Raw genomic sequence first — 27,306 nt, 5'->3', positions numbered from 1 at the left:
TTATGGGAGATTAAATAACATCAGTGGACATTCAGGCTTCAATCTAACTTACTTGATTATCTTTGAATTACAGTATTGGACAGATGCGTGAGATACTCAACCCATCTCTCCTATGCTAATAACTGTCCAACCTCTGCTCTTTCCTAGTCGGCAGTGTACCTCTGTGTGTGAGCAGTGTGTCTGTGTAGTGTAGGATAGCCACCATGTTTGTGAGTACATTGTGATGGGGCCCTTGTGAGAATAGGGGATTAACATGGTCTTTCATGAGTACATGGCAAATTACAGGCAGGTTGAAAGGCCTCCCTGTGAGAGAACAGTTGCTGGCAGTGTTCCCACTTGCCAGTCCCAAGAAGCACTATTACGTAGACCCACATGTTCCCTAAGATTTTTACCAACTATTTGAAATAATAAATGAAAATAAAACTTGATTCTAATGATTTGTTCTTTAATATGAACTTCAGATGATGAGTTGCAACATATCAAATATTGTTCAATCGATCTCAATCAACCTTGAGATGCCCTCACTGACACCCTGGAGATGACCCTCAAGTTTTTTTTTCAGTTCTCAGAGTTACCTTTTCTCTAGAGAAACCTTTGGGCTGGGGAAATGCTTGACTGCAGGGTGGCAGCCACACTCTGGGTGGAGAACATTGGCTGCGGAGTGGAGCTGAGCTCAGGTATGCTCTTAGAAGTGAGGACTGCTTGGAAGCTGAGCACTGGGTGTTTTCAGGGGAGGCCTGTCAAGCATTAGGAACCAGAATGTGTTTTTCTGAAAGGTTATATCCAGTTGCCCTCTGTTTGGCAGGACAATGTGAGACACGTCCTTCTATTCACTTTCCCAAAAGGGTTATGATATGAGGTATTACATTTTAAAATAAATTAATATTATTCTTATACATTTTTTATTCCTTTTTGCGCATCTTACTTACTTGTACATGTCTTCTACATAGGCCTTAAAGCACTGCATCCCACCTGGAGCATCAATTCTCACATTAACATCCGAGTGTGTTGTGACCTAAATATGTCTGTACTATGGACAAATTCATGGAAATTAGACTCCTGCAAAGCATTATTAGAATGCTTCCATATTCCTCTATGACCAGATATGAAAATTGTTGGATTCTGGAACCTTAACGTTGAACGATATAAAACCGGTTAACATTACCCTTGCAAATGTCCCCCCCCCCCCCCCGCGAGAAGTTAGGGGGTCAAGTCCTGGCTGGCTTTGATTTCCTTATCTACCAGGCCAATAAAATATGTTTTGTGCCAACCAAATCTAATATTTAGTTCAAATGGCAATTCTCCCTTATATTTATAATTAACTATGCATTTGTATGTAGTAAAAACAAGAATGGCTATGGACACATTAAATCGCTTATCAAAATGAAAAACGAATAGATTCAGCATTCTCTGTTGCACGTGGACAATAACAGGAACGGTGAACAATGAAAGGAAATAATAAGTCACAAAATAAGTTATTCAAACCAGTGCTTTATGTTTTAAAAATATAAGTACCGGGTCCAAGGTGTCCCACAGATGCTGCCACCGGGCCAGCATTACCCAGTAACCATCAAGCCTAAACGTTAAACTAAAATGTTTTGACTATTACAGGTTACCTCAAGCTGTAGGAATAGCCTGGAGGTGCAAGTTTTATTATATGTATATATTAGGAATTGCTAAACACTTGTGCTTTGCTAAACCAATAGCATATAAGGGCAGTTGGCTCTGTTGGAGCAAAGTTTTGTACAAACAATCACTTTAGACATTGTATGCATAAGGCATGAATCTCTTTTGAAAAGGAGCATAACATGGCACAAAAAACATGGGTCTTGTTTCCCATTTCTTGGTACACTTTTGAATCAGAATCACATGTAACATTCATGAACGCTGCTTTTTAAGTGCAAAGGAAAAGGGCAAGTGCAGTTTATCAAATGAAAAAATGTGATTGAGTATGAACTGATAAAAACAATACAAAAATGGCTTCAGAGAATAAATAAACCAGGTTAACCTTGAAACTGCTTGTCTAAGGCAATCTGATTCATGAGATCCAACTGTACATGGTAGAAGATTGAATCTCCTATGCTGTCCACCAGACTGGATTCTTGTATAGGCTAACTACATCAGTCGTCAACTATAGGCTGCTTTTCACCTAGTCCTGATGAAGACCCATATTGATGTTCTGTAGTATCCACATTTTACAAGGGTCGAACCGTTGACAATTGATGTCGATGTGGACAGCACACAGATCTCAGATCCAAACCTAGACTTTAGGTCTAAGTTTACCCTTGTGAATTGGGCCCTCAGACTGGCCACACCATGTAGAGACAAGTTCATCAAGTTACACTATCAAAAGACAGACTGACACTGATGTCATCCAGGCCCATTGTATAGTGTCTCAAAGCAGGCCAACATTCTCATCCAGCACTGCAATTCACTACATTTGGCTGCGTCGAGTGGCATTTCACTCCTGATGAAATGGTAGTATTTAATGAAAACCCACTGTTTTTTTCACACAAAAATTATTTCAGGATATAGAAAAACATAGTTATCACTAAGCAAATACAGGTCATTGTGACATAAGGGGCATTGCATGAGGAGCGTGCTCAGGTGTTGGGGAAGCTGATAATACCCTAAAAGAGGTATGCGATCCTTCGCCACAACCACCTGAGCCACCATTTGCTTCATATCTGAATACATAGTCATAAGTACAATTACACTAATAGTAGTATGCGTAAAATTTCCATAGAAAATGATAAACTATTAGTAATAAGCATCTCAAACACATCGGATAAAACTACATTGGCTCAAAATAATTTGTGGTCTTCTGCGAAGTTACAGTATAGCCTCTCCATAAGTAATCCGTTGACTATGATGCCACATCCCAGTATGCAATGCTCTTGAACAAGCAATGCTGGAAGCCATTTTGTTTTAGTGGTCCTCTTTCTGCGCTGAACCACGAATTTCTTGTAATGATGCAGTTCCTTTGATACTCAGCTTTCAGCAGAAGCAGCTAAAACATCACAGGAGATCTGCACAGAGGTTATCGTTCAAGATTTGTTGAGTATATAATTTCACTTGCCCTTTTTGGTTGGCCTGTATTTCCCTGGAAGAAAAAAATCCAAACTGACATTTCATTTAAAATTTACCCTAATACATTTTTCAGGGTGAAGAGTGAAGTCATACCACAATGTAAACATTATTCAGTTCTGGACAGTGCATCAATGGTTTACCAAACGGTAGCTTAGACTCAGTATATTAATTTCATCATACAATTACATTTGAATATGACAAAGGACTTTTACACATACATGGCCTTTAAAAAGATGTCTTTACAGCGTGTTCTGACTCTTCTTGGTTGACTGAATGAAGTAGCAGCAAAGATTAAAAAGGTCTGGCAAGCAACTTGTTGAGACACTTTGGAAGAAGAAATAGAGGACTTTCTTTGTGATGTTTAGATGTAGGGCACTAACATGTTTCACAATATTATTTATCAGATGAGCTCTTAATTGTTACAGATATGTGGCAATACACACAGTCTCTATTAAGCAAGAAGACATTTTTGGGAGATACCTGCTGGATTTCAAACAAAGAGTTGCAGTGCAGGATAAGAGTGAGGATAACTATACAAGATGGATGAACAAAGCAAACATATTTGCCATAGATGTGCAGTAGGTTTTGAGGGATCTATCACAGATTATCTACATAGTCGTTGTCTTGGTGAAACAATGTTTAAAGAAAATTAACAAAGAAATTCTGACTCATCAAATTACAGGAGGTGGGGGGTTACATGGAGATTTATGCAGCCATGTAACAATGTATTAAGAACGAATTTGTGATCTAGAGTTGTGATAAAAGAGAAAGATGTTGCCAATCATTGAACACTTTTTATGCACACTTCGTATTGAACATGGTAGTAGGTGCGCCCTTCCAGTGCATTCACATTGGTGTATTGTACCCATCTGGGTCCGTCTTGCAACCTATTCAGGTCCCTGCCAGAATGATTTCACAAATGTCCTCAAGTAAGGTGAAAACCACTCGCATGTTGGTATCATTGGTTGTGTTTTTGGCTTACCCTTTCTGGGATGCTATCCTTCCAGTACAAAGCATATGCCAGGAATCACACACAGCCTTGTACTATGGTGAAAAGGTGTGCGTTGGTGCATGGCAGTCTAGAGTGCACCAGCACTGGGGAGAGGAAAAACAGTAATGTTTCTTAGTACATATGGTGCTTTTTTCTGTCACCCTTTGAAACTAATTTGGTTGTTGCGCTGAATTGTACTAACAGTTTATAAATCTTCCCAGTGATATCCCACACTAGTGTAAAGATGCTGTTGTACCTAAAGCACAAATCGAGTACTAATAAAGTGAATTTTTGGATGCCTGATTTTTGCATATGGAGGCAAAAAGGGCTGAGTTAAATGTGGCCTCTCCAGCAACAGCACAAATCTCATTTGCAATGTTCATAACTTTGGACATCACCACACCACACATTAATTGGTATCCTCTCTAGTTTGCCACCGGCATGCCCTGACTGAGGTCCAGCCCTACATCACTTTTTTAAACAACCCTAATTCAGGTTGGAACATGTGAATATGGACAACATGTTCAGTCTCATACTGGCCAGGACCCACAGCCAATGTGGAGTGGTGAAAGCAATATAAACAGAATCTGAATACTGTAACCACTGTATAAAAAATACATCAAATGTCCCTTTATTAGTCCAGGTGTGAACACACTGCTTATATTTGTTAAGAAAACTATATGTCTGCTCCACTGCACCAATCGATTACAGGTCAGCAGTGTCTGCTTTTGTCACAGGCCAAATTGTCCCTTAACCAAGCAAAACATAAACAGTCCCTTGACCCAGGAAACACTCCCTTGACCAAGTAAATGGAAACTCTGTTTTCTACTTCTTTTCGTATGGGTGAAATGAAGTGAGAAACTTTGTGCATCCATGAAGTGAGACACTTTGTGCATCCTACCACACGTTCTGACTACAGCTGATTTTGTATGAAACTTGTATATATTATGTAAAAACATTTCTTTGCAACAAATTTGCAATATTTGTGTGTTTATTTTCACAAAGCATTGTCAATATTTACTGTTCACCTTAGCTACCAAGTGATCTTTTTTCCCAAAAGGTAAGATGATGGTGGAAATTCCACCAGTGAATTCTAATCTGGAATGAACATTTCCTACAGAAATGATGAGGAGTTTCCATTTACAACCAATGGTTAATTAGGGCTTAAAAAATGTATCAAAAGAGTTATAAAGATGTTTATGAGTCACACACTGTAGCTTATAGCTACTTCGGCATTCCATGCCTTTGGCCTAATGTTCAACATTAGTGGCTTGCAATATCCTGGTAAAATATGGTATGGGGTATTTACCCATATATTGACCAAGAGCTGAGTACGAGTCTCCTACCTAATTGTGTTTTTTTTTTTTAAATGGGCAAGTCGCTTCTGTGGATTAGGAAATGCATTAGAAATTAGGTTTTTGGTAATTGTACACAACTTGTGCAAATCTGAGCATAAAATGTTTGTATGAAAGATTTAGGTGGCCATTGGTAACTAGATTCCCGTGATGATGACTGCTATACAGAGTCCTGGGCAGGAAAATGCATCAGTGTCTCTGAGGCACATGTATAAATGTTTCTGAGCTTTAGGTATTTGTTTGGCCATTTGTTTTTCTAAAACAAGGAGAAATATCAAGCAGGGCAAAACCAGCATTGGAATGGCCTGGCATTTCACAATACCTTCATTGGAGTCACAAGTTCAGCAGCTCCAATATAGACTTCCCTACCAGGAAGAGGGGCTCTATGAGTAGGCTAGCCAGTCCTCTGTGAGGGGAACAAAGGCTATAGTCACTGCTGAAATAATGGGTGGGTGGGTGGCTTTATGTGAGCCACTAACACCCCTCTTAATAACCCCTGCATCTTAGTCAGAAACTCTGCATTATCCAGAACCTCTTTGAACCGGAACTTTCTGGTTTACAGTGTAAAAATTGCATTACTTTGTTCATAATCGACTCTGAAATACTCCCCTATCCTTTGCACATACCTTCATGGACGTGTCCCCCATTTCACTCTCGGCTTTCCAGTCCACAAGGACTGGGTTGTTTCTGGAGGCCTCGGCCTCCTGTGTCTCCTGGACATTCTTGTATCCTGAAAGAATTAAAGAAAATTCAATGAACAGTTTTAGTTCTGTCTCTGGTCGTTCTAAGATACAACCATGTAGCCAGCCATCAGGAAATATTTCTGTTACGTTTTGGCATAGATTTACTAAAGTACTATTAGGACGGCAAACAGGAGTCTATCTAGACATGGAATATAACTACAGGAAGGAGTTCAATCAATTACAAATGCTGGCTTTGTAGTAAGGTTGGAGTGTCTTGTCCACTACCACCAGTGATTTATAGTGTGATAGTGTTGTTGGGTTTGTAGGGGGAAGGGTGGGAAGTTATTTATATGAGAAATATTTTTAATTTGTTATTAATTTATTTTATATTCTTTAATAATTATTTAATTGATTATTAATCGTACCCATTTATAAGAGTTATATTATATTTTCTATTCAAAATATAAGTTAAAAATGTTAATTTAGCTTTAATATTAGTTAATAGTAAGGTATATATTTTAGTAGCAGCTTATTGTGTTTGTAGGGTATGGGGGAAAGTTAATTAAGTTATAAATAAAAAATTATAAATGTTTGTTAATTAGTTTGTTAATTAGTTTGTAATTGTTAATTAATTATTTAAATGAGAACTAATTATGGAAATAGTTTGTTTAATACTAACTTATTTAAGTTCTATTTAGTTGTGAGTTGCCGTGTCTGTAGGGGAATAGGGTGGGTAGTTGAATCAAATTAAATGTATTTTAATTTAATGTGATTTAAAAAAAATATTATCTTGACTTGTTTTTTAATTATCTACATTACTTATTTTATTATTTATTGTTTACATTTTGTAATGTTTTATTTATTAAATATGTTTTTTAGTTTTTATGTCTATTTATCATTTATGTCTTAATGCTGTGTTATTTTTGTAGGCAAGTAGTTGTTTAGAAAATAAAAATAGATTACATGTTTTAAATTATTTTATATTTATATGTAATTTTTGGACATTAATTATGTATAATGCTTTAAAGTGCATTATTTCTTTAAAAAACGTATTTATTCAATGGCAAGTGTTTGTGAGATGATATTTCTTACTTACATTTGTTTTAATGTATTAATTGAAATGAAATAAATAAGTGATCATTTTTCATTGTTGTGTTATTTTCTGTAGTCAGTGAAGACTATATTATTCTATGTAATTTTATAGTCTTTGTTAAAAAAAATTCTGTATAGTGTAAGTTAATAATGTTTTGTAGTAATTTTTTGCTCATTTAATAGGACATGTATTTATGTATGTAAAACCTTTTTATGTCAAACACTTTCCCTGTAGCGGTATAGACTGGAGTAGGTTAGTAAATCTAATCCTTCCTCCAAAGCCCTACACTTTTCCTACAGTTGCTTGGTCTGCCGTGGGAATAGTAAGTGTATTACTTCCAAATTCCAAAACGTTTCCTACTGTTGCTTAGCTTAGAGTCGGAATAGTAAATCTAACTCCTCCTAACTTCAATGCTGTCCCTACTGTTGCTCAGACTGAAGTGTGACTAGTAAATTTAACCTCTCCAAAGTATGACACTTTCCTTACGGTTGTGCTGATTGAATAGAAATAGTAAATCTATTCCCACTTAAGTGCAATGCTGCCCCTACTGTTGCTTGGATTGAAGTAGGAAAAGTAAATCTAACCCCTCCGAAGTCCAATACGTTCCCTATTGTTGCTTAGACTGGATTGGTAATAGCAAATTTAAACCCTCCGAAGTCCAACACCTTTCCTTTTGTTGCACTGACTGGAGTAGGAATAGTAAATATAACCTCGCCAAAGTCCAACACTTTCCTCATGTTGTGTTGACTGGAGCAATATTAGTATATCTAACCCCTCTGTAGGTAAACACTTTCCGTACTGTTGCACTGTCTGTAGTGGGAATAACAACTGTAACCCACCAAAAGTCCAACACTTTTCATACTGTTGTACTGACGGAAGTAGGAATAGTAAATTTAATCCCTCTGAAGGCTAACACTGTCCCTACTGGTGCTTATATATATACGGATCAATCTATTTGTTTGTTTTTGGACGATATTACTGGCCACAATATATCTTTTTGATATTTTTCTACTTAGCATTGTAAGTACAGGAAGACGATATTGTGGTAAATGATATGTTTGAGAGAATAGTTATGTCAACAATACTATATACCACTAAATAGTGTCACTTATCCCCACCAGCATAGTGAATTTACCCTACATTAGTAACATCTGACTTCACTGAAGTAAGGAGCTGAATGCACAGGGTCACCTCAATAATGTATCTACCAGACTCTTTCAAGAAGCTGATTCTGTACTAGGATGTTGTGTGCTTCATATACTTAAACATTCTAGATTGTGGCTTTTATGAAATTAGCATTGCAGGTTGCAGATCTTATACTCTAATAGACATAATTTGATTTTAGACTCTTTCGTGCAGTGTGGTGCCAATTCTATTATCTCAAAATCATGTGTCTACCTGGATGACGTTTCAACTGGAGACCTGTAGCTGCAACTCAGTGGTCGGGGATGCTCTGATAACAATTAAATCTTCAAGCTAAATAAGGTCTCAGTACTGCACATACATGGGTGTGCAGTATACACACACTTTCTCATTCCATAGGTACTGAGAGGGTCTTTGACACAGACAATATTCAGGAGATTAAAATCCATCAGGTGAATTTGTGCTTTTGTGATTACCCTGTATGTACAATGCTTTATTTTGGTCCCCAAATTTTGACATCTACTGTGATTTTATGAGGTAGTGATGGTTTAATTATGTTTTTATTCTTGGAACCAGCTGATAGAGGTATATAGAAGATACTAGGGCTCATATAATCTCCTGCAGGCTGGAGAACCTAGAGAGCATAACGGACCTTTTTTGGCCCACTTTTAGTTTTTTTTAGAGGTGTTTGATGCTATTGGTTTTACTTGCTCAAATGGGAGGATAGATTGATAATGTGGACTTTCATTTGATATTAGTTTATTTTATATATGTATTTTATTGGGTATTTTAACCTATTTTTATCATGTACTGATTGTACCGCATGTTGCACTTTTATGGTCATTCGACCGAAATAAAGTCTATTTATTGACGGATCGACACAGACAATAAAATCCCTGAATATCTTCTTACCAGTCAAAGTTTTACGGTAGAAGCTGGTCTGGAGGAAACTGTATGAGGAAAAATGGAGTTGGAAAATTAAAATCTGCCAATCGAATATTTTTTAAATTAAAACATCCACATTTTTCTCACTCGTTCACTATTGCTGCTTTGTATTTCCCACGGTTAATGGCAATATTGTCTCGGTTTAGCTGTTGTTTCTTTATTTACCTTCATTTAAAATTTTCCACAACTTTTTTCACATTTCCTGCCATTTACCCCTTGTTTTCTTTGCCTATCACTTCTGTCTCTCATAAAACATAATATCATAGCATTCACAAATCAACTTAATAGCACAGACTAATAGGGCACAACACAATAAGCAAGAAACTCCCACAGCATAAGATATTCCCTACATTGATATAATGCAGCACAAAACGCAGCATCCCAAAAAAAAGAAAAGCTCACTAAATGCCACACAAAAATATATGGACAAATTTAACTTTTTGTCATATATTACAACCTCCAGAAACCGGTTTTTATAATAAGCACAAAACCAAACTTTCTCTGAGGCAGCAGCATTACTCTGAAAAACTTTTTTTCTGGCTGACCTGAGAACAAACCACCCTACCTTATTTCAGCAGAGTTTCAAAAGCTAAGTGGCTGATGTAGTAACCTTCTGGTTGCAAAAAGTGATTACATACTGCACACCGTTTTGGAACCAATATTTTATTTTTTGACCTTTGGGTCAAAAGTAAAGAATTGCGGGGGATTGGAGAACAATCTGCCTAAATAATATTAATTAAGTAGGTTGTAATTTGCAGTGGCGGCTGGCTTGCAACAAGGGTGGTGTGGCTATTTGGGGGCAGAATAAAAAACTATTCATAAAATACACTTACCTTCCCCGGGTGTTTTCTCTCCTCACTGAATCTCCCGGTGCAGGAATCTGCACTACCCAAGCCTGGCGCTACTTTTACAGCATGAAAGCAGCACCAGCATTGGAAAGAGCAGCCTCTGCCAGCACTCCTAAGAGCCCTGGCGGTCTGCCCTTTCTCTAACCTAAAGACAGCTAGGGTAGAGAACTTAAAAATGTGCGTGTCTGTCTGGCCATCACAAGATGGCTTGTCAAAGAGACATGCGCATTTTAAAGCGCATAGCGCTGCTGCAATGCTGGCCCTGGCCCATCCTGATACTTAGTTCAGGACGGGTTGCTAAAAAAATAAAATGGTAGTAAATTAACTTTATTGTGATTTTATTTTTCCGCTCAGGGACTCTATTAAGCCTGGGCAAAGCACTACGCTCCGCTCACATAGTTTGCGAAGTGTGCGCTACTTCGCACTATGCGAATTGCACGTAGCACAGTGCAAACATGCGTAGCGTAGGGTAGTGCAGCAGAGCAAGCAAAATGACATCCCGGCGAGACTTTTTCCTCATTCGCGATCAGCATCATCAAGTTGCCGATAGCGAACGTGGAAAATAAACCTCCCGGCGAGTTTCTCAACACAGGGAGGTCAGGTTTCTCATTGCGAGTGGTCGCGTATGCTCGCGACCGCTCGCGATGAGAAACTACCAGTCCGCGTTGAGAAAGCTGCCGCTCAAGTAGAAATCTACTAGAGAGGCAGAAAATGACCGCTTGCACTGTGCAAGATGCAGTTTGCGTGATTGCACAGTGCGGACAAGCATCCGGCACTGTGCAGTCAGTGCGAACAGCATCTTGCACGGTGCACTACTCAGTTTGTGAAGCTACGCATAGCTCGGGTAGCGCTACTTCGCAAACTACGCCCAAGATTACACTCTATGTAATTAGCACTTGCACTTTCTTGATGATTAGACCTTGAGGACCCAAAAGGCCCACTTGGGCTTCATTAATTAATCATCCAGCATGATTGACAAGTTGGGAATTCTAGGTATTGCTGGGAGTTTTTATACATAAAAAGTTTTTATTTGATGAACTTTTCAAGATGTATTTTACCCTGTATTTTACTATGAAATCTTGTTTTGCATTAACATGTTTTTAACAATTTTGCACCTATTTAAACATTTATTTTTTATAGCTGCATATTTATTGATATTTAATCAAACTGTTAAACAATAATGTAACATCAATTAATTTATTGTTAATGCATTTATTAGTGCCTATGTTGTAACAGATTATTCTATGTCTATAGTAAGCATAGTCACCAATTACAAGCACTGTCACTTTAAATAGGGGAAAACATGGAACAAGCGAGTCATGTGCTCAAGGCCGAAACGCGTAATGGTGGTTGGTGCAGGGCACTTAACAGAATAAAATAACAGCAGCAGCAATTTTGGGTCCGCTTCGTCTTCATCCTGGCCTATGGGAGTGTGTATGAGATGAGTAATACGGATATATATATATGAACACTCTTCGCTCACACGTTTCTCCATGGAAAAAAGAACGAACGTAGACCTCGTTGGATGGATTCTAGATAATTTTATTCCTCCTCGCCTGCCATTACGCGTTTCAGCCGTCAAAGCGGCCTTGATCACATGACACTGCTCAGATTTTTTTGCCTGTTATTTAAAGTGCTAGTGCAGAGAAAAAAACAGTACACACATGATATTGAATACATGGACATAGAAAACAGACATTGCTGTACCATACCAATGACGATGCAATTATCTATGGGAGTGTTAAACATTAGAGCAAAGCTAAATACATAATGGTGTAATACCCAGCTATTACAAGTCATGTGGCATATTGAATTCGAATAGTCCACAGTGTAAAGTATTGGCAATGCTCGCAAATATTGGTATAATTCCTAAGAGAGAAAAAACCCTCTAGAATAATCAATACCTCCATGTTTCAAAAATGAGTGTTGGTGAAAAAGCTGTATATAAAAAATGTGCTTGCCCTATACCTATACGAAATGCCCCACAGATGCATCCCTGGATTATACTACAAAGTATCAACATATATATCGGGCATCACCTAAAAAAGAATTCTGTCAGAATTTCTTGTTTTACATCATAATCTTGTATACCAATAGCTTATATATGTGATCAGTGTCTGTTAACAGTTGGGTGCCTGGGAGACTAGAATGAGGAAATCTCAATTTCTCTGTCAATAAGGCTAGTTAAAAAAACCCTGATCCCTAATTATGTTGGTTAGCCTTAATAATAAAAATGTTAAACATATATAAAATCCGAGGTGCAAAAAAGTGCAAAAAGTGCTATATTGGTCCTAGTGGACACTAAGTGCAAAATCTAAGAGAGGGATATGTGCAAAAAAATGCTTGCAAGTATACACCAATAAATATATATAAAAGGGTTGATGCCCTGGGGAAGAGAATGGCTATTGAATTCCCTATGTATTCCATGAATGGATCTAGATAACTCAAGTTATGTTTGTATTCTTATAAAATATCCTAAAACTCAATACCATCAGAACGAAGTAAAGACACACAATACAAACTATATGTCTTAAACTTCATTCTAAAAAGTCCAACTAGGAAAAAATATGAATAAGAACAGTATAAATACTAAAACAATTGGTTATCTATAAAAACATGACCAATATAAATAAAGTTTCATGATTGCCCTTAGGAAATAGGAGATGGATAATAGAGCTCAAGAGGGGAGTTGCGAAGTTTACAAATATGTGTAAAGATCTTCAGTTGCGTTGAGCCCTCCAGGACACATTGAGTCAAATTCCAGTATGTAGTTATTTTCCAGGCGTCTTAACTGGGCTTCCCTATCCCCTCCCCTCTCGGTAATAGGAATTGCCTCGATAACATAGTATTTAAGATGCCTGGGATCACTGTCGTGAATAGCTTGAAAGTGTCTAGCAACTGGATAGTGTTGATCTTTGTTTGTTATTGCCCGTATGTGCTGTAATATTCTCTTGTGGGCGGCCAGTTTGGTGCTCCCTATGTACTTAAGATGACAACTGCATTCTAAGACATACACCACATACTCTGTTCTACATGTTAGATGTTGTTTAATTTCCCTGATTTTGGATGAGAAAGCTGATGTGTATGTTTTGACATTAATGCCAAATTTGCAAGCTTTACAAGTGGAGCACTTAAAAAAGCCTTTTCTCGCAGTGAGCCACATATCTTTACGGCAATCATCTTGTCTGTTGTTGATTAATTTGTTTCCCATACTTCTAGTTTTTCTGAAAGTGATCGATGGATTGGCCAGCATAAGACTTCCTATTACATGGCTATGCACCTGTGCGCCAGAGAGAGGTACTGGGACCTGAGAGACTATGGCAGCCTTTCCAGCAAACCAAGGAAGAGATTTCGGTTTTTATCTCTACGGAAGACGGATAATATCCAGAACAACATTTGTCTAGAGATTCACAGCACTAACCTGCACCAAATTTGGTGAACCACTACAGCTAAAATTCAAGTAAGAAATCACTGTGAACTGCATTTACCACAATGCTAAGGGGCGAACTGTGCTGGGAGGTGTGGCAGTGTGCTCCCATCCCCCAGGTGTATTGTATGTGTTGGTGTTAATATCATGAATACATGCCTTGCAGGTTTTGCACCTATAAAATTCTTTATTGGTTTGTATCCAGCTGCTATTATCAATTACTTGTTTTAACCAGTACGTCCTTCATAGATGGTGCTTTACTGTAGGTGCGGTAGCAGGGGTCCAATCACCGAATCACTGCATACCAGAGGCCAATTTTGCTGGATAATTTTGTTGAGTGCTTTGTGTTGTTTACCATATTAGATGATCAAACGGAACTCATCGTTGCTTTGATCTAGCATCTTACTGTTATTATTAGTGGCACTCTGACTGATAATATTCTGACATTTTTCCTGCAATGCTTCCTCCCTACTGTAGGCCATAGATTTAATAATGGCCTTTTCTATAACCTCAGATTGATAGCCCCGTTGCTTGAAACGTGTCTTGCTCTCAAGTTGTGCTGCCTTTAGATCTTCATTTTTGCTGCAAATACGTCTCAGACGTAGCATTTCCCCATAGGGATTGCTATTGATGAGGTGTTTAGGGTGCGAGCTACTCACATGGAGCGCAGAGTTGCCCGCTGTCTTTTTTCTAAATAAGCGGGTTTCAATTTTATTGTTGTGAATATATATCTGAGTGTCTAAAAATTCAATGCTTGTCTGACTAATAGTTGCAGTAAAATGCGAATTGATGTTATTGACATTGATATTTTCAATAAATTTGTTGGCTTGTTCCAATGTCCCCTGCCACACCACAAACAAGTCATCAATATATCTTAACCATATCTTGACATTATTTTTGATACACTCACTGTGTTCTTTCATTAGGACCAGCTCCTCCCACCTGCCCATGTGTAAACAGGCGTAACTTGGAGAGAAGCTGGCCCCCATGGCTACACCTCTAGTCTGTTGGTGCAGTTGACTGTTAAACATGAAAATATTGTTGAACAAACAATATCTAATCATTTCAATCAACATCACGTTATGCTCTTGATATTGTGTAGGTCTTTAAGACAAATAATGTTCAATTGCTGCAAGGCCGTCAGTGTGTTCAATGCTAGTGTACAGGGCGGTGACATTTTTTAAATATTTATATTCATCTGTACTTATTAGTTGAGCATTTTTCCATCTAGTGAGTTTAACGTAGAATTCTTTATACGTTGCTTTCAAGTTTGCCATGTTGGTACGTATGTAGCAAGTACGGTCATTTAAAGTGTTGTATTGATTTAACGGCCAAATCACTATATTGCTGCCCTTATCACTATTGCGGATCACAATGTCCTTATTGTTCTGAAGCTTAGATATTAAACTCCTGTATCGTTGATTAGTTTTGTTAAATTTCTTGGTCTTTGATTGTTCCACTTTATGCAGATTTTTGACTTGTGAAGTTACTGCCTTGTGAAAAATGTCGATGGAATCTCGCATCATGATGGGGTTAAATGAGGATTTGGGTTTGAAAGGACTTGGTTGGCTTAGTGTTGCTCTCATTCACTATCATCTGGCCTGGACTTTCTTGATTTTGACTTTGGCTTGATACTGCATTGTTTTCTTCATATAGGTCCTGCATGATTTGTAACAAAGGTTCATCCGATTGTGATGATGCTGGATCTGCAGTCTTGTTCTTGATTTAGGTATTTCTGCTGTTTGCATCTTATTGATTAAAAAATGTTTTTTCAATTTGAGCTTGTGCACGCCTTTATATATGTCTAACTTCATTGAGGCGTAGTCAAAATCTGTTTGTGGCACGTAGGAAAGGCCAAGACCTAAGATATTTTGTTCTCGTTTTGTCAGCTTGATATTGGATAAGTTGACAATTGTGTTGTTGTTTTGGTCATTAATTATTGTTTGTTCTTCCAATAACCCCGTCCTCTTCTTCTGGTCTGATTTGATTTGCTTGATGTTTGCTTTTCGCCTCTTCCGCCACTTGTAATTTGAGGTGCTGGATTTCTTGGAAGCCTTGGAATATATATATATATATTTCAGCTCCCCACACAAGTAGAAATTGACCAGCACTCTCGTTACTGCAAATCTATTATAGATTTATTGGGCGAAAAAAAATAAACACGACAAACGCGTTTCGGCAAAACCGCCTTCGTCAATGTCGGCGGCCCCATTGTCATGGCAACATTTAAACACATGGTTATCACAGTGATTCAAAGACGGACAATACATATTACAAATCCATCTGCGCCATCTTTGAACGTGTTTTCGGGACATAGTAAAGTATTTCATTACACTCTCGAAACCCTGTACTCCATACAAAAATTTGATTAACTACAAACCTTATAACGCAAATGTAATCAAATCAGAGTGTGTAAATATAAATGAATAGAATTAAATGTCATTCCAAGTGCACCCTGTGTAAGATATTTACATTATATACATTACTTCAATAATTCAATGTACATATTTACACGGTATTGCCTAGTGGGGACTGCTCAGTAGATTACACATTTTCATTACCTGTAGATCTGGATATATTGAATAATAACCTTACTATTTCCCTGTATGGGCACTCCCTCACGGTTCTATCAAGGTAGTTAACCCACTGTTGGTCTGACAGTCCCTTCTACCCAGTAATGCCCTGTATACCATAGATGTTTAAAAGCCCTGTATGGGCCCTGTTAGACCCACAGAAAGTACACTTAACTATGGTCCTATTCCTACGTTATTATCCGAAGAAGTCCCAGGTTTCGAAGATAAAAATAAACATCTCGGGGACTCCAAATGACGTATAGCTTTATTCAGTTGCATAGTATATATACATTTATATAGATATATATATATATATATATATACGCACACATACAAATATGTGTATATATCTATGTATATTTATATATATATATATAACACATAAATAGATATATATATATTTTGCAGCACATATAGAAAGAGGAAAACATCTTGTGGGATTATTTTTGTGCAGGGAGGGACATCTTCCTGTACAAAAACTGTCCTGCCTGCAAATGAGGCACTTTTGCACCATGAGGCAAGGGTGTCTGTGTTGTGGCGTTAGTCTGCAGAAATGGCTTCAGCGCAGGCACAAAGGACCGGAATGCACCTTATTGCTTAAATACCATGTATTGCTGCCCTTTCATTTTGGCGTAGGGTAGCACAGCAAGGTACCTAGCTGAATTGCCCTCCACCAAAATGCCATAAATGAGGCTCTAAGTAGTTATAGCTAAGTCTGCTTTGCCATAGAAGCAGATTTTTTAGTTTGCTAATAACTTTGGCCCCGTTTGACGATTTTTCACTAAACGTTCCCAAAAATAAATGCATCCATTTCAGCTTCTTCCTGGAAAGTTTTGTGGTGACCCGTCAAGTAGAGGTTGAGAAAAAGGAGGGGGTCCCAAAACACAATATCCCAATATACCCCATGGACAGGCTACAGAAAAAACTGAGGAACGGAATTGCAGAAAAATTGGTGTGAAGCCAGATCTTGGTCCTCAGATTGTGTATTTTGTGATTTGGTGTAAACTCATTTAGTAGTTTTTGAGAAATGAAGTTTGAAAAATAATTTTATATCTTGAGGGCTGGGCCCATGAGAGTCTCGAGAGACACTTGCGAGAGCAGCAATTTATAAATGGAGCTTTCTGATTGGCCCAGGGAGTTTTTCCTCCATTGAGCCAGCTCGCTCTCTGTGGGAGCGAGTACTCTGATTGGCTGCCAGCAACTTGAGAAAAGTTTGCTGGCAGCCATTACAGGACTCAAATATTTTGTCCCCTGTCCTGGAGTTTAAAGATAAATAGTATAAGGGGTAGGGAAGGGATACTATGACTCCTTCAGCCCCATAGGGGGGACCCATAGTGACTTCACATGAAGCAAAAAAAGGAAACAAATCAACAAAAAATTATGCATTCTAGCAAGACCCTCACAGGATCAGAAGGCAAAAACATAAAATGGCAGCCGGACCAGCATTCAATAATCATAAATCTATAAGAGCCCACCCCCAGGGGCCACAATTCCCCTCTCCCAAGCCTTCAAAGGTATTGGGGAGCCCACCCTTAGGTAAATATTTGTTTATATGGGGAGGGGGCCCACGTCCCCTGTCTCCGATCCTCCAGAGGCCCCAGGGAGGCCAAACCCAGGGCCAAAATCTGTTTATATGTTGACGGGGTCACATGGCCCCTCTCACCAATATTCTAGAGTACTTACCAAGAGTTCAGATAAAGGCTGGATTTGGTGGAATACATTCTGTCACACAAATCGAAGATATTTTGACTGGGCAAAGAGCATTTACTACAGTGCCCCACTAAGTGGTCAACTTTGTCTTCATCATGGATAGAACTAAAGTGTGTTGTCACTATACCATATTCAAGGAATTTGTGTAGCTTTAATTTGTATGGCTCAATAAAAAGTTTACAGTCAGTGGATGAATTTGAAAATAGGTGTTTGCTTTTAGACAGAAGTTGTAAAACAACTCAATTTTTCTGACATTACTGGTGGAAAAAGGTTTTTGGTGGGACTCTCTAAGAGTAGTATATACAGATTTTACTGCTCGTTGGAAGAAGAGACTGGGAGTTTGATAAAATACAAAACCTTTCAAACACTCACTCCCACTCAATAGATCTGGGTTAAATCCATTATTCTTTTGCTCACCATACCACCCCAGGTTGAACCCAGACATATGCAAATCAGTCTTAAACCTGCTCCCCATGGGAACAGTCTAGCCCAAGCTGCCGGGCCAGGTCCTCCTGGGACTGGAAACAAGCCTCCCGGGACCAGAGTTGGGGTATCCCCCCTCATCAGCCAGACTAGCTTGAATCCAGTGGCATAGCGAGCAATGCACCCACGTCAACATCCTCTGTTGGGAAAATTAGTATAAAGATGAGATCCAAACCACCCTACTTTGTTCCAGTGCCAAGCTGCATCACTGACCTTGGAAGAAAGTGTTCTGCAGAGTTATCGAAACACTGATGTAAGACAAGGACTGGTGACTGCATGACAGCCTTTTTCTAGATGTGAGGGGGCACTACCTGAAATCTGCACAATTTGTTGGAAAACTGAGGATTGTCCAAGTGCTTGGAAATAGAAGGTCTATGCTTAGTTGTGGAGGAGAAGAGAATGTTCATAAGGAGAAGCCCAGCCATGTTCCTGGTATGTGAAACATACAGAAGAGGCCAACTATTATCAAGAGTGTTACCATTGCTGATCAACACAAGAGAGGTAGCTCCTTCTCATTATGCTGCTTATGTGGTGAAGTGCACAAAGAAAGTTGTGACTCAAGACCTTTATGTGCTGTTCAGCAAATTTGATGGATTTTCTGGGGGGCAGATGCTTCTGCTTCTCACTGTGTAATGTGCCAGAAGATTGCCATAATTGTTGTAACATGGAGCCCACCCCATCCACCTGGAGACCACAACCTTTTAGGATACATCACCTGAAACTAGGCAGGCTGTTGTGTGCACCTGGAGGATGCCACTGAAGAGTAAGTCTGTGGTAGAGAACCACTTTGAGGACACTTGTGAATGAGAGAGAAAAGCACACTGAATGGATCAACTACAACAAACAGATAACGTAGGCTTCAAAGAAAGAGACTGATATGGTATAGTGAACTGTAAAGACCTTTCCTGTGTTAGAGGCATTGTGTTATCAATATAAATTCATTTAGCTCTCCATGACACAGATAGACCTACAGATCGACACCTCATAGTTATTGCTTAGTGAAGTTGAACCTGCACTAATGTTGCCTGGTACTGAACCCCTTAAACAAAAAACAGGGAAGAACCTCATCGTACCAGTGAATGCAGCACTAGAGGTGGTGGGGAGTATGGCTGAGACATTAAACTATTTTCTGTGTGTTTTAAATTTCTATCTCTTTTGTGTTACAGAACTTAGATGTCTAACTTGTTATTTGCAGCTTTCACTTCACATAGCCTATTATGCATGATAGATGATTCATGATATAGGATGTATTCCAAAAAATTCTTCCGGCATGTCTGACTTTTCCAAATTTGCTCTGAAATAGGAGCGGCTCAAGTGAGGCCCAGAAAGGTCATCTGATGCCCAGAATATTTGTGAGCAAAATAACAGTCCCTTCCCACATGGATCAAACTAAAGAAAGTTCAAGAAAGAGGGTGATGCCAAGACTTACACATCACTAACTATTAGCGCCTCAAAGACAGCACTCACCTATCGTCATAGCATTCATAAACTTCGCTCTTCTTCTTGCGGCGCCAGTAGACGATAAGGAAAATGGCGATTATAAGCAGCAAAAGGAACAATAGAGCCCCAAAGAGGATGCCAAAGAAGGCGTTGAGGTTCATGGCGATGGTGTCACAGGTTGGACCAGAAGTGGTATAAATTGAGAAAGGAACACACCTGCACAGGGAGAGGAGACAAGAAGGCTCAACTTTTCATTAGATACAATTTTACATCCTTTTACATTTTTATTTTAGCATTTCATTAATTAACCACAAATTCTCTGAGGACAAAACATACTTCCAATTAAGCAAAATCGCCAAAAACGAATGAAGGCTCAGAGAGGTGTCTCTTATCCAGAGCGTTGCTGATCTGGAAAGCACAAGCATAGCAAGCATCGATTGTTTAAAGATATAAAGCAGATTTTGGGATGGAGTAAATCCTGCGCAATTTTGTTATATATTAACGTCAGATTAGACAAGCCATCCTGAGCATGATGATTAAAGAGTCAAAGGGCATATCAACAAGGGCTTTATCTCTGCTTTTTTGGCTTTAAAAGCCAAAAAAGCAGAGATAAAACTAGCACCCTATCAACAACAGTGTGCTAACATGCAAATTTGCATGTTAGCACCCTTTTACTCTAAGCTTCCCCTTGCATCTTTAATGAGATGCAAAGGGGGCGTTCCAGAGTAAAATAATAGGAGAAATGTCGCTAAGCGACATTTCTCCTATTATCAAGAATATCGCTAACCCTGTTAGAGACAAAAAAAGCAGCGCTAACCGCGGTTAACGATGCTTTTTTACGTCTGGTATTTTTCTGACTTAGCCATGATATCCTATGGAAGGAGGATATCATGGCTAAGTTTGTCTGTCCCTATCAACAAGCTAACGTGAGATTATCGCTGGGTTTCCAGCGATAATCTCACGTTAGCCACTTAGCACCAGGATTTTTATCGCTATTGAGATAAGCGTTGCTAATAGCACGCTATCTCAGCGATATAAATCGGCGCTAGCCGGCGATAATTATCCGAGCGCTAAGTGCGCTCAGCGATAATTATCGCTGGTTGTTGTTGATATGCCTCCAAGTGTTGTTTTGATTGGTCAATTAGAATGTTGGAGGGAGTGTTTGGGAGGTAGGACATCTCTTAACTACTGCAAATGAAGAATGGGCAACAGAATTATGCACATGAATTGTGGTTTCTCAGAATAGCAGAGTTGGTAATGGCAATGTATTATACCACAGTGGGTGATTCATTGAGCAATGGGAGCTGAAATAGAGTATTAAAGTTACGTGTGACATATTTCCAACCTCAGATACTGAATACAAGTTCTGCCACACATTTGTAAACAGTTTGAGAGTGTTTACTGATAGTTCTACAGAATTGCTGCAAAAAAATGTAAATAAAAAAAAATAAAATTTTTTTTAAATTAGTGCTCCATGGATTCATAAGTTGCCACCAGTGTTAGGTGAAAGATCATGTGCTGCTTTGCATTACTTGGTTGTCTGATAGAAAATTTAAACGAAAAATATCATGTGGCCAGAATATCGTGTCAAAAATATCAAGGACCAAAATTTCAAGAAGGCAAGTGCACATAGGGAACCATAGACCTTCCTTTAACTCCACATCTATGTACCTTGAAGATATGCATCTTCTTATGGTACATATAGGTGGAATAAAGTCTAGCAAATCTTGCTTCCAAATAGGAACTTACATTCACAATATTTTGGTCCTCAATATTCTTGACACAATATTTTGTCCACACAATATTTTTTACTAAATATTTGGTCCAAATCACGCACTACTTAGTATGAAGGGGCTGCCATGCCTGGTTTGTGCAGCAAAACCCAATCTACCAATAAAAGGTTGGCAGGGTTTTGCATGAAAAAGTTCGCAGTTTTGACATTGGGTCATCGAGGAGAAACCCCAAGTAACAAAAGACCTGAACTTGAGGAATTCCTGCAAAAAGCCATTGGACAGAAAATATACAGGTTTTCAAAGATTTCCTGAATAGCATTAAATCCTTGTATGATCTCAAAGAGAGCAGCAGGCTGTTCCTGAGTTGTGCAGCTGTGACTGAAAGGCCCAATCCCAGTCTGGACTTTCTAATATTTGAGGAGACAGAGAGGTTAGATATCACTGGAGAACAGTGTATACATTTTCTTTGCAGAAATAATGGGTTCATCTTATGTACCACTCTAAAAGTTATGAATCGAGATTTCAATACACTGGAAAGCTAATGCAGCTTTTACAAGAGCCTGTGTCAAAGATGAAAATCTGGGATGCTTCAGGGCAAGTTTAGCTGCTGCTGTTTTTGAATGTGCATCAATTGTTTGAGTAAGTAAGCAGGAAAGCCAAGAAGTAGCGCATTACAATAGTCAAGTCTGCTCAAAATGATACTGTGCACCATGAACACCCTTGCTGGGATGGGCAAAAAAGTTAATATTTTCTGAAGCATTCACAGCAAGGTGAACCAGGTGGAAAGGATCTTATTCACATATGAAGTTAGAGAGAGATTACTATCAAATTTCACTCATAAATTGCACACCAACGTCGATGCTACCAGCGGATCACTGTACGGTAGGGGCTAAACAGGTAGAGGAGTGGGTTTCCCAGCGGCACATAAGAGGATTTCTGTTTTGTCTCCATTACATTTTACTTCTTTGCTATTCAACCAGGCTTAAATGTCTGTTAAAATATTATTGAATGAGTTCACAAATTATTTCTGAAAATGATCTCAAATTAAAATCTGCTAAATATCATCTGCATAGTTGATGAAATTGATACACTGAGATCTAATAAGTGCAGCGCATGGATGTAAGTGCACATTGAGCAGGGTTGGGCTAAGGGCTGAACCCTGGGCTACCTAGGGCTCAACTCATTTAAAAGAAAAGCAGCAAGAGTGCATTTGAATGCCGTGTGATCTCTTTTTTGTGTCCTCATATCACCAATGTCTGCAAAACAAGGCCTTCCTGTACAACCTGTCCCAACCTCAGGTCAATTGCTCTGTAACTCTGGCACTGCCCATCTAGTCCTACCAGTTTCCTAGTTACTGGTTTCACTCAGGTGTAATCATAGGACACTTCCTTAAGACATTGCTATTCCACACTATCTTTGGAAGTCATCTCATATCCTACTACGGAAGCCTCCCTCGGCTCCAGAGCTGGTGTCCATTTTGTATATATTTCTTACTGTCTGGAGCCAATCAAGCCCCTTGGGAGGGAAGTGATTCGTCCAGCGCTAACAGTTTTCTCTTCTGGCTAAAAGCCTCAAATAAAACACAAGGGCCTTACTGACTTTAGATAGAGGCTGACTGGGACAGTCTTCCACCCCCATCAATACCAGTGTTAAACTCAGTGTTATATATGCCCCAAAAATGTTGTTAACGACTTTCTCAACATCCTGCCAATAGGCCTGTAGTTCTGGGCACTTAAAAAACATGTGTTGGTCATTGGCTCTTAGCAGACCGCATCTACAGCATCTTGGTATCGGTTCTTACACAAACTTAGCTATCTTCTGGGGCATCCAGTAAAGCCTATTGATGGTGAAGAAATTATTCAGTTTCAGATTGGTGGGTTTAACCACCAAGTACAACAGTTTTAAGGAAAGTTGCCAGATTGTTTGTAGCTCAGCCGTCTGAATAATTCCTTCCCATACTGAGTATGGCGCCTTTAGCTTCCTGTCTTCGGCATCAAGTAGAGTCCAATACCAGTAGGCAACTTCCTTTTTATCTGGGGCCCCATCCTGCAGTTTCTTCGCCACTAATACTTCCCAGGGCAACATACCCTGCACTGTCAGGAGATCCCCTCATACTTCAGCTTTGATCTGTTTATTGAAGTTTTGTACATGAATGAACAACAATATACCATCATAGAAATTATCATATAGAACCAGTATGTAATTTGCCAGACAAAATTTGAAAACCAACATCCCATCGGTATGGAAACATCACTATTATCGGTTGCATTTGGTAACAACAAACGGAATACTTAACCGCATCCCTCCTGAAGCATGGATATTTAATCTTGTTGTGTTGCAGTATAACTCTACTATGCATGTACATATCAATTGCCTATATACGGCTCATATGGCTTCACATCAATCTGCTTATGCAATCAAACAGTCGTATTAATAACATCTAATGTAAGAACACCATCAGGGGTAGGAAGGGGAGAGGGAGCCTTATAAAGGTAGGTAAGAAAACATGGATCTCAATTGCTATGAGACAGACCTTGTCAAAAATCATATAGTTGAACTTCATTGCTGCTTTTAGAACATACATAACAGTTTGGGGTATATGGGACGCTCTTTACAAACCAGCGTACATTTCCGACCATAGTTCAACACATGTATTACACAATATCAATCCGGAATAGAAATATATCCGGAGGGTCATCGGGCGCCATCAGCCCCTGAAGCATACACAGAATTGCATTCCACAAAGCAGAAATGGGGAATTTACAAAGACCCAGCGTATCCTCACGTACTATGAAGACTCCCTCCGCCTTACTCAATTCAGCATTGAGAGAAACTAAGCCTTCTTCGGCGGGCTCTTCTGCCTTCCACCGGCGTGTAATAAGCTGTTTGGCAACAACTAGACCAAAATCCGAAAACCTAGAGGATACTTTGTGTTTTTTGCTTCTTGGAAATACGCTTTTGATACATACCTCGCATGTTTGCGGTACCTCCCTGTCAGTACTAGTGACTAACGCACCAATCAACCCATCCCAGTACGAATGCAGATCGGGGCAGGACCAGAGCATAGTAAAACATCCGCATCTACCAATTTGCAGCGCGGACAGCACGCATCTTGTCCGTGAAAATACCTATTTATCTTGTCTGGAGAGAGGTATGCCCTGTGGACAATGTAGAATTGGATTAATCTAAAACGGGCATTTCTAGGGATCTGTTTAGGACTCTCCAAGAATACAGACCATTCCTTCTCTGAATGGGGCCTCCCCCGATCTGCATCCTATTTAGCTCGCAACGGCATTAAGTCCACCAGAGTATGCTCTCGGATTGACACCACAAACCACTTCACTAGGTGATGCCCTGTACCCATTACATGCTCATATTGCATAAGGAGCTGTGTTGCAGACTCCTGCGGAATGTCACCAACTGGCACCTCATTGTGGACGTCCAGGAGGCATGATTCAGGAATTGGCCCGGGGGAACCCAATCCTCCTCCGTTATGGTGAGGAACGGCCTTAATGCACCCTCTCCATATAAGTCCCCCAAGGTAGTTAAACCTGCTCCCACCCAATCAGTAAGGTCCGTACTCTGTACTCGTCCTCTCACTGTCAGCATACCCAGTGGGCATAACGGGTGCATATAGTGTGATGTGCCTAGTAAGTGGCAGTACCCTGCGGAAACATATCCGAGCAATCTGGACCAATAAAGGAAGCAGTTCATTTGATCTATTACAAGGCTGGAATAAAGAGAGGATACTGTCCAGTGAGTACGGGGGCCCCGTTCCGCTAAGTCTGACAAAAGTAGTTCCTCCACCCATTTTGCCACCCATTGTATTTAAAAAGCAAGGAAGTAGTGCTCTAAATTGGGTAAAAACAGCCCTCCCCTCGACCGTGGTAGGCACAACTTCCTCAGGGCTACCCTGCACCCCGAGTTATTCCACATACAATCCCTGGCAATCCCCTCCAGGGAGCGAAAGAAGGACATGGGTAGGTAAAGCAGTAGATTAGAAAAATAATAAAGGAGACGCTGCAGCATGACTATTTTGATTTACTCCACTTTTCCTATAAACGAGAGGTTGAGCGTCTTCCAAAACTCAATCTAGGATTTGAGCACTGTAACCGCCCTAGTGATGTTACCATCCATAAGGTCCCGATCGTTATGATAAATGCGAATGCCCAGATATCTGAACTCCACTGGTTGCCAATGCACTACTGCCCCGTCCACCTCCCAACATGGATCTTCCGTTCCAGGAGTAAATGGCTATAAGCAAGACTTACCCCAGTGCACACCCAGCCCAGGCAGACACGCAAATGATCTCAACATGTCAGGGATGACTCATGGGACCGCTAGAATATCCTTGACATACAGCAAAATGTTGTGTGCATAAAGCGAGGCTGCATGTATGCCATCTCCAAGACGTATCTCCCATTCTGGTGCCGAGCTCCGCTGCACCATCGCTAGTGGTTCTATCACCTGGGCAAAAATCAATGGGGAGAGGGGACACCCCTGGCAAGTCCCCACTTATATTGAATTCTTCTATCTAACTAATGATGCTTCAACCTCCTTTGCTACCTTCTCCAAATTGTACTGGGATATTGCCTCTGACTTTAAAATGTATGCCTAAATACCTAAACTCATCCTGTAATTCCCCCCTCCAACTCGGAACATTCAAACACATTACGCCGGACTTCAGATTGTTTACCAAAGATCCAGATAGTGCCACATATTATTTCACCAACACATCCATCCTGGCAATGGTTAGAACTGGGTCCGAAGTCAATATTGTGAGATCTTTTGCATAAAATGTGACTTTATTTTTGTACGTGCCTGAGCTAAAAGGAATGACTCGAGCATCTCGCTGCAGTAGCTGAGCAAATGGCTCGATATAAATACCAAACAACAGTGGGGAGATAGGACAGCCCTGCCGAGTGCCCCTGGTGATTGAAAAACTTCTTGTAAGGGAGCTATTGAGAAGGATCCTAGCTGTTGAGTGCTCATGTAAAGCTTTTAACGTTACGATAAAACAAGGGCCAAAACCAATTATCGCCAGAACTTCCAACAGGTAAGCCCAGCAAACATGGTCGAAAGCCTTAGCCGTGTTCAATGTAACTACAGCCAAGGGAATCAAACGGGATGTGGAAAGGTCTATACTGCAAATTCGTTGCTGGGTAAGTTCATGGATATGCCTCCCTGGGACAAATTCCTTCCGGTCAAGGTGCATAAGCTGAGGGGCCAGTTTAGCCAGTCTCTCTGCCAAGATACTGACAAAGATCTTATAGTCTGCATTAAGCAGGGATATCGGACGATACAAATCCGCTTTCTCAGGGTCTTTAGCTGGTTTTAAAATCCAGACTGTAGTAGCCTCCTTCCACGACCCAGGTACCCGTGTCCTACCCTTATACACCAGGTTGAACAAGGTCTTCCAGACATGCACTATTTCCTCTATTAGGAGTTTATAGACCTCTTAGGAAATAGCATCCAGGACAGCTGCAGTCCCATTCTTGGCACTGATCACAGCCCTTCTAATCTCAACCTGGGTAATCAAGGCTTCCATACACTCTTTTCCTTCTCCAATAAGTAAAGGAAGACCAGACTCCCCAACCATTCTCTAAGTCTTTGGGGTTCTGGAAAAATATCTTCCTTATATAGCAAGGCAAAAAGAGAGACCATATGGTTCTGCATATCTTCCAAATTGTCTATCACCTCGCCCTAGGCACCTACCAGTTCCTTAATCGTATTCCTAGATCTTTCTCCCCTGGCCTTCCAAGCCAGTAATGCCCCGGCTTTCACCCCATACT

The 27,306-nt window shown here is 39.8% G+C and overlaps 1 protein-coding gene across 1 annotated transcript in view; it reads right to left on the bottom strand.

The window, feature by feature from the left end:
* Positions 1-1,590: 1,590 nt before the first annotated feature.
* LOC146788617 (mucin-4-like) overlaps positions 1,591-27,306 on the bottom strand; it is a 67,713-nt gene continuing 41,997 nt past the window's right edge. The window contains exons 8-11 of the mRNA XM_085633185.1: positions 19,809-19,997; positions 9,268-9,305; positions 6,063-6,166; positions 1,591-3,103 (exon numbers count right to left, since the gene is read on the bottom strand). Coding sequence (XP_085489311.1) covers positions 3,041-3,103; positions 6,063-6,166; positions 9,268-9,305; positions 19,809-19,997 — 394 coding nt within the window. The 3' untranslated portion in view covers positions 1,591-3,040. The remainder of the gene's footprint in view (positions 3,104-6,062; positions 6,167-9,267; positions 9,306-19,808; positions 19,998-27,306) is intronic.

The sequence above is a fragment of the Triturus cristatus genome, chromosome 11 (assembly GCF_964204655.1).
Source record: "Triturus cristatus chromosome 11, aTriCri1.1, whole genome shotgun sequence".
Lineage (NCBI taxonomy): Eukaryota > Metazoa > Chordata > Amphibia > Caudata > Salamandridae > Triturus > Triturus cristatus.
This window is presented reverse-complemented; position numbering and strand designations above follow the sequence as displayed.